Source organism: Brassica rapa, chromosome A06, assembly GCF_000309985.2.
Source record: "Brassica rapa cultivar Chiifu-401-42 chromosome A06, CAAS_Brap_v3.01, whole genome shotgun sequence".
NCBI lineage: Eukaryota > Viridiplantae > Streptophyta > Magnoliopsida > Brassicales > Brassicaceae > Brassica > Brassica rapa.
The window spans coordinates 1,656,134-1,664,957 of record NC_024800.2 but is presented as its reverse complement, the minus strand read 5'-3'; the positions used below and the strand labels follow the sequence as shown (position 1 = coordinate 1,664,957).

The following is an 8,824-nucleotide window of genomic DNA, read 5'->3' as shown; positions in this document are numbered from 1 at the left end:
ACCTCCTTATACCTTTGAATCCATTGCTTTTGTTCCAATATATATTTGATTTTATAAATATAGAATTAACCGTCTAATTATTTAGTAAATAACATAATTTTATTAATAATATTTCTGTTTTAGTTTCTCATTAAAAAAAACTTTAAAACTAAGAATCTTCCTCCCTCGTTTACTACGCCTCTTCACAATCGAAATTTAAACTTTTTCATATATTACACTCATGTCAACCACCATTATAATATTTTTCCAAAAATGAAACACATGTTGTACAAGATTGGTTTCATTCTCTGTGAAAATTTAGAAATGTATAAAGAAAATACATTTAAACATGGCCCATTAAAAGCCCAATAAGTAAAAAAAAAGACACGAAGCTGTTTCGTTCCCGACACTGCTTCTAATCTTTCTTCCTCACCTACGACCTTCGAAACCAAACCATCTCCGAAACAGACAATGCAGTTCTTCGGCGGATCCGAGATAAGCCCGTCCCCTCCCGTCCCAACGGCGAGTGGAAACAACGCGCACATGATGTACGTGTTCAACCGCAACGGCGTGTGTCTCCTCTACAAAGAGTGGAACCGGCCTCTCCACACGCTCAACCCTCAGCAAGATCACAAGCTCATGTTCGGTCTCCTCTTCTCCCTCAAATCGCTAACCGCCAAAATGGACCCCACCAAGTAAAATAACAATTTCAACCCTTTTCCTTAAATCGGATCTGATCGATTTTGATCGGATCTAAAATGCGTTTGTGGCAGTGCGGATAAGGGGAATCTAGGGGTTCCGCAGTTGCCAGGACAAGGATGCTCTTTTCATAGTTTTAGAACCAATACTTACAAGCTTAGCTTCATGGAGACTCCCTCTGGTATTAAGGTCTGCTTCTTCAAAGTTGTTTACTTTAACTTCCAATTCATAGACTAAGCTGTAGAATAGAGCATCTGGAACCTAACTTGCCATACAAGAATATGGAGATCTGGTTCAAGATCTTTACTTTGAGATCCAGTTCATAGATTAGGTGGTAGAATCTTTGGAACATGGATAAGTTTGTGTGAGTTTGGACGAATAAAAATAACTGTTTCCTTTGAAATTCAATCTGAATGCGATTGTCTTGGTGTTTCTACCTAGACAAGTATGAAATATCTTTTAAGGAGATTGATTATATGTTGCTCTGCTTCATTGCTCTTCAAAGTTGTTTACTTTAACATCCAATTCATTATCTTTGTGTCTACCTAGAGAAGATGAGTGTCTTTTAAGGGGATCAGGTGTAGAAGAATATGAAACCACAACGGATTCTAATGTTATGTCAAAGAATATAGAGAAATGGGACTAGGTGAGCTGGTTTATGTCTATATAGAGAGTGGTATGTTTGAACGAGCTTGAGCTGATGATTAACGGATGGTCTTATTAGACTGTAGAAAGTCAGCTTAAAAAGTGTGGGTTAGGGTCTAGTCTAGTCGCAAATGGGGTTTATTAAGTTATTTTCCAGACTGAAACTAGCTCAGCTGATTTATGTTTCTATAGAAACTGATATGTTTGAGCTAGCTTAAGGATATGATTAACGGATGGCCATATTATAGATTGTGGATCAAACTACGGCCAGCTGACAAAAGTGTGCATTAGGGTCTAGTCTAAGCGCAAATGTGATTCGAAAACTTATTGTTGCATTGTATGGTTAATTGTTCCCTTAGCTACAAACTTTGCTTGCGGTCAAGAGTAAAGATTCCAGAGCTGTTTGACAACACTACTTAACAGATATAGATGATTAAAACCACAACATGTTTGTATTCTTTTGCAGATTATCTTGGTAACTCATCCAAAGACTGGAGATTTACGCGAATCCCTTAAGTACATCTACGGTTTATACGTTGAGTATGTGGTAAAAAATCCTATCTACAGCCCAGGATCTCCAATCAAGTAAGCTTCCAACTGAATCATGAATAACGTCTTATTGCATCGGTCAACAAATTATAAGTCCTGACTATAGTTCATTGGTCTTTTAAGGTCAGAGTTGTTCAACACTGCACTTGACCAGTATGTGAGGAGCATCTCTTAGTGTGTGCATTACAAGATTTGGCAATTGGAACTTCTCTGCTTCACTGAACTTTCTCCTGAACAATCTCCTAGATAAGAGAGAGTTGTAGTAGAAAGATCAATCTCGAGTACACTGCTTTCCTCTGCAAATATATGTTTTGTTCTCTTTTTTTTATATGAAAATCAATGTATTGGCTTGTTTTCAAAGATGTTTATGGTTAAACGCAAATCTTGAGATACCATATGAGCAAGAAACCGTAATTTGAATATTTTACGTAACTTAATTGCAAAAAAAAACCTCATGAGTACGTCATGCCATCGGTTTAAAGTTTAACTACATACATAACTTCAACTATTGAAAGATTAATTTATTCTGAATGAAATAATATTTTATATTTATAAAGTATTATAATATTCATTTTCTTAATGGCAAAACAAATGCACTTGGAGGGTTTGGGGCTGTGATGGATTTGGCACAATACAAAAAGTTAGGTGATCGATCGTCTACGCATTAAAATACCATTTTGTCTTCTTTTGCTTCCTCTAATTATTTTATTTCTTCAATTTGTAATTTTTTGATTATTATATGATTTTTTTGCAAAATCAAATATTAATTTTGTCATTCTTTTTGTAAATGTCAATAGTCTATATCCCCTTCTTTCTCCTGTATTTTTGTCTTCTCTCACTACTCACTACTCACAAGTATAACAAGTCAATGGTGGATGTCCTCTCTAATACCTAAAAAACAAGTGATCCCTGAAAAAAGGATAATCATATTATTCTAATCAACTTTTGTGACTAGCCTAAGGGTCGATCGTATAGCAAATCCCAAGCTATGAATCTTCACTTGATTGATGTGTTTCTCGATTTTCATTTTCTCTCTCAAATTAAGAGCATGTAGCTCTTACTTTTCTATATGTTATATATAGATGACTATATTCAAATTTGGTGAAACAACTAATGAACGGACAACAATATTTGCAAAACCACAGAAAGGGGTTTAGCTTGTAGGTTTGTTTTTATTACTGCCAAGGTTCAACTTACCCGTGACTCTGCTCATATGCACCTAAATATTTTTAGCCTATAGCTTAAAAATAAATTGATTCATTCATTCTAGCCACACACCACATATCACATGATTCTTCTCCCATGTAAGTTTAGCACATTTGCTGAACAGTGTCACACCGAAAAAAACAAACGTCTAAAATTTTAGAGATTAAATTAGAGATTACAGAATATGCTCACATATGCAAAGACAGGTCCTCGACATAACCCAAGAAAATATTAATTTTGATTCTAAAAACTATAAAAACTAATCTATATAATTTTTTTTTTGAAACTTACGTTTATAACTTTTTGGTCTTCAAATTGCACAAAATCTATTAAAATTTACATCAAAATTGTAAAAGTCTCCAAATATGTAGATCAATTCTACACACATAACTTACTCATTTATGATATATATACAAAAATCGCAGAAAGAATTGTATTCAAAGCGGTTCTGTTTAATCTTTTCGGTATGAACATGTTTATCTCATGAAAAGTTTTCGTTGTGAACACCATTTTCTTAAAAAGGGCTATGAACACCAATTACCTATAACGTATGGTTAAAACCTCATAAGATATACCGTTTTATTACTTTTCAGAAAAGATTCAAGAATAAACGACGACACAACTCAAAAACAATATAGAGCCGAGAAAAACAACCATGTGAACCTCCGAAATCCAAATATACAAAATTTCTTATTGTGTATATTCTTGATAAACTTAAAACATGAACCTCATATCACATGTTAGTTTAGAGTCTCTTTAACTATTAACCAATCGCTAACCGAAACAAACTCGTGAACAACTTTTCCTTTCCTCATTTTTCTTTTATCTAACGCTTGTTTCTCTCGTGAACGTACATGCATATTTGACGTTTATATTCTCTTTATCAGAACATAAAGTATATTTCCAAGAAACTGACCGTTCTTCGAATTTAGATAGGACAATATTTGCAAAGTCATCAACTTTTACATATGATCGAAAATATATATCCCATCCGTGTTGTAGATGACTGAGAAACCATTTGCTTCTTCATGGCTTTTATTTTACTTCTTTAGTCTTTATACTTCTCCATTTTATATGCATATTTATACTAATCCTTTTCTATTATCATACGAGTTTTAAATATAAAGAATTACACCTCAAGCAGTGTTATTTATCGCCCATACATTATGAAATGACAAAAATAAGTCTTTTCCACTTTGAATTGTTTTAATTTTTTGTTGCTGCTTTCTTGATTTTCGTTCTAACAATTATTTTTTATACACATCAAAATCAGAAAAGCTTAAAAGACACAGAAAAAAAAGGAAAATCTAGTAATTAATAAAAGTGTTAGATTCTCCCACGCGTGGATCAGAAATCAACAAACGGATTGTTTTCAGGACACTCGTGCGGTAACGGCGTCCTCAGTTTCTCGAAATATTCCTTTACACCAAACCCACACGCCGTTACGTTTTCCGTCGATTCACCGTCATCTCTCAGCGGAATAAACGGAGGCCTTAACACCTCCGTCAAAATCTCCCATTTCACTCCCCTGAAGAAAGCGTGCTCCTTTATCTCCGCCGCGCCGCGCCGGAAACCTAACCGCCTCGTCGGATCTTTCGCAAGCAGCCGTCGGATCAAATCCGTAAGATCCGACGGTTTTCCGGGGAACTCGGGTTCCTTCATCAACACGTTACGAAAAGTCTCCTTCTTGCTTCTCCCCTTGAACGGCGTCGCTCCGTACATCATCTCGTACGTCAGGACGCCGAGCGCCCACCAATCGACGGCGAAATCGTGTCCGTCGCCGCGGATTACCTCCGGCGATATGTACTCGTCGGTTCCGACGAAGGAATTCGACCGTTCGCCGCCGGAAAAGCTCATTCTCCGTCGGGTAATCGGGTTGACCCGAGCGGATTTCGTCTTCTTCTTCTGCCGGAAAAATCTCAGACTTGTTTTAAGTTTCGGATCCGGTTCCGGGTCGGATAGATAGAATTCGGGTCGGGTGGGTTTGTTGAGGCTACACGAGAGGTCGAAGTCAGTTAAAGTCACGTGACCTGATTCCTGAAGGAGGATGTTCTCAGGTTTCAAGTCTCTGTAAGCGATCCCCATGCTATGAAGGTGGTCAAGCGCGCAGAGAATCTCAGCCAAGTAGAATTTAATAACAGAGGAGCTGAAAACGCCGTCGTTTTGGCGGTGGCGGAGGACGTTAAGATCACCTCCGGAGCAGTAAGGCATGGCCCACGCAAAGAACTCAGAGGACTCCGAGGTAGCTAAGAGACGCGGGAGGAAAGGGTTCGGTTCGTCGGAGAGACGTCGGAGAATCTGAGTTTCCCATTTGGCGCGGCGGAGAGAAGAGGCGGAGGCTTTGTCGACGAGCTTCAGAGCGAAGGGAGAAGAAGCAGAGGAGTCGGAAACAGAGTCGTGGACGAGGAAAACGGTTCCGGTGGCGCCTTTGCCGAGAAGTTTAAGAGCTCTGATTTGGTCGAGGTGGAGCTTCGTCGCTGATGTCTCCATTTGAGAGAGAAAGAGAGAGGGAGTTATGTTGTGAAAGGAAGGAGACGAAGTGGGTCTGAAACGTTGAGGTTGTGTCTCCTGTGTGTCCATGCTCTTTTTATATACACTATATGATAATTTCAATTGTTTTGCTTTATTTTTTTCTTTGTTTCTTTGCACTATGCAATATTAATAAATTAATATTGTAATTATTTTGTTGTTTCTTAATGCTGTAATTGTTGTTCATTTTTTTCATTTACTGAACTATCGTACAAGTTTGAAACAAATAAATTCGCAGCAAAGGGAAGAAAGACAAACGTTAAGATTTTGATTTTGATGATAATAAAAGATTAAAAGTTACTCAAACAAATTATTTAGAAAATGAATTACAATTTTTTGCTATATTGATAACATCATCTCCGGTTATAGTTTTCTTTTGTCAAGACAGATCAAAAAATTTAAATCAATTCATGCTAAATAAATTGGTGATATAAAACCTATTAAAACAAAAGATGATTCTAGTTGTAAACAATTATTTTGTACAAGTTTTTTTTTTGTTCTAGTTATGATACTTATTTTCACAAATTTATATTTAGTTTCATTTTTTGTATTTGTTATAATAATGCAAAACTTTTTTCTTCCCACGCCCACGATGAAAAAGTGAATAATGATCAACAATTCGATATCTTTTTTATTTGTTCTATTTTTACACTCTATAAAGATTTATATGAAATGGAACACGTGCGGTATCATAATGCAATAGAGAGCAATGTGTCGACAAGCCAAGCTGGATAGTCGCAACCACCACATTTATATGTAAAGCTGCATTAATTCTTTGTAAACCTTCAAAGTTCAAAGTGTCACTCTCTTGCAATTATTAACGTACTTACATAATTTTGTGTGGATTATTTCAAGCATTGGTTAATATAGTTGCCATATACATGTCCTAATGAGTGTTTTTTTTTTAACTTACTTTCATATAAAGAGTGAGTTGTCTTCTTTTTTATTACATACCTGGTAATAAAGTGTTATTTATATTATACAAGTTGGTTGATGTACTTTTTATAAATCACATGTAACTGACTATAGGTGATTTATTAGAAAATTTAATTTCTAGCTAATTAGATAGACCTAACCTAACTAAGCTATAGCCAATAATCCTGTATATTTAGAAAAGCTTTTATGATCGATGATGGTTTAGGTAGATCCGGTACTTAATCAACATGGTAGCTTTAGAAGGAAACTATTGTCTCTCAAACCTAAATTCAAGTTTATATGTGAAAATGTGTACATAGCTCGACTGAAATAAGGCACTAGAAGAATCAGGGACCGACATAGCTTTCTGTACTTTAAAGGATTATATGCAGTTATGCACTAAAAATGTTTAGCAGTCATGGGTAATTTAGCTCACAAATCGAATCAGTGAAACCGGAGGAGCCTAATACGAGGTTATATGGATCAACAAAAGAGTGGGGGAAAGTTAAGTATATATATATGTATCTTTTTATTGATAAGATGCACGTATGTATAATTTAACACTTAAAATATTAATAATAATACTATAGGGGTTAGTGTGGTTACACGACGAGATATCTGGGGACCAAAAAATAAATGATAAATTTCTTGTGATTTTTCGATGGAAATATTTTGTATTTTGCAAATTAAGAGGTAAATTTCACAGGTCTCAGTTAATTATTAAAATTTTTGATGGCAAATAAAAAATATACACGGTCAAATACTTTTATGACTTGTAACTTCAAGTCCATTATATTTATAATCTTATAGAAATTTGCTATCCTCCTTGTTAATACGTACAAGTATCTTTTTTTTTCTGACAACACGTACAAGTATCTAACTTGAACTTTTCGCAAATAAGTATACTATATATATATATTATTGAATAGATATCAATTTCTTCCTAACTGAATTATTTTTGGATGTTTCTTAGTTATTTCATTCATACAGAATTAATTTCACACTCTGCATTAGACATGCTCTAATAGTTAACTAGTTAACACTCTGCATTCGAACAACATGTTGGATTAGCACCACTGGTTAAAAGCTCTAATTCTAATTTAGCTTTCTCAATTACATTTAATTAGGTAATATATTTACTCTGCCAACTTAAAATAACCCTCAAGGCATAGAGATGCATAAAAAAAAAAATTATATCACGAGATTACATGATTTTCAAGTGTTAGCTTTGTAACATTTCACAAGGGTCAGTAAAAAAAAAAACATTTCACAAGGGCATATCTGTTACTCGTAAAGGCTAGAGCTAAGTTAGTTGTATATTATATCCATAGATCCAAAAATATCTAAATATATATCGTAAAATCTAGAAAAAAGAAAATGGTTATAAGATCCAAAGAGATCTAAAGAAAACCAAGAAATTAGAAGATGGAAACTTCCTAGTATGCAAGACTACTGCCTCCTTCCGTACATAATATTAATCAACGAATTATGTCCACCAGACATGCAAGATTCTCTTGTGCTTTTCCCACCACATAATGAACATCTCTTCTTAATTATTATTGTGTTCTCAAGTTGATTTATATATCTATATATTGGTTTCTTAATCGCTTTCGTTTTATGTAGATGTTAGGGAGAAGGAGCGTCGGGGCACGTGGGGTGTCACCGGACGTACCATACAAATACAATTGATGTGCTCTTTGAATAATTGAGAGATGTTAATATAAATTGTAAAAGAGTTGTAACTTTAGGGCACATTCTTGTGCTTTTGCCACTAGTATTTCTCACCCTTTTTTCTTTCGCCTCATATTCAATTATGAAACATAATTACCCCCACACACCAAAAGTTTGTTTTCATTTAGATTGGATCTGTTGTGTTAAGAATAATTTGGAGGTAACCAACCGGTTAAAGATTTTTTATTGATGAGTTCTGAAAGTCTGAAACGAGTTTGCAAACCACCTAGTTACAGAAAAATAAACAAGAATTTTAAGGGACCGTAACTTTAGAACTAGAAAAATCTGGAGACTCAAGAGAAACAGTTAGAAAATCAAGTTAGAGAGATTTATGTGGTGTTAAATCTATGTTAATATTAGATACAGGCCTTAGCTTGCTGTTAATCAAATGGATTTCCAAGTGAGCAGATGTATATGAATTTTTGAAAATTGATTATAATACTCTCAATAAAAGTCTTATGTTATGTATATCTTTTTTTTGATAAGTACATTGTTGATGTATATTACGTTGGAATTTCGTTCTAGATAAACAAATATCATTACAAACTCATGATATAGTGCAAGCTATCGC

At 34.8% G+C, this 8,824-nt stretch overlaps 2 protein-coding genes across 2 annotated transcripts; one reads left to right on the top strand and one right to left on the bottom strand.

Moving 5' to 3' along the window:
* Window positions 1-379: 379 nt before the first annotated feature.
* LOC103871297 (trafficking protein particle complex subunit 1) lies at window positions 380-2,304 on the top strand. The gene is made up of 4 exons (XM_009149531.3): window positions 380-674; window positions 753-867; window positions 1,790-1,908; window positions 1,996-2,304. Exons 1-4 carry the CDS (start codon window positions 451-453, stop codon window positions 2,045-2,047), a joined length of 510 nt encoding a protein of 169 aa, XP_009147779.1. The 5' UTR covers window positions 380-450; the 3' UTR covers window positions 2,048-2,304.
* A 1,903-nt stretch (window positions 2,305-4,207) lies between these two features.
* On the bottom strand, window positions 4,208-5,884 carry LOC103871296 (serine/threonine-protein kinase UCN). Its single transcript, XM_009149530.3, has one exon. It carries the CDS (start codon window positions 5,656-5,658, stop codon window positions 4,426-4,428), a length of 1,233 nt encoding a protein of 410 aa, XP_009147778.1. The 5' UTR covers window positions 5,659-5,884; the 3' UTR covers window positions 4,208-4,425.
* Window positions 5,885-8,824: the final 2,940 nt, after the last annotated feature.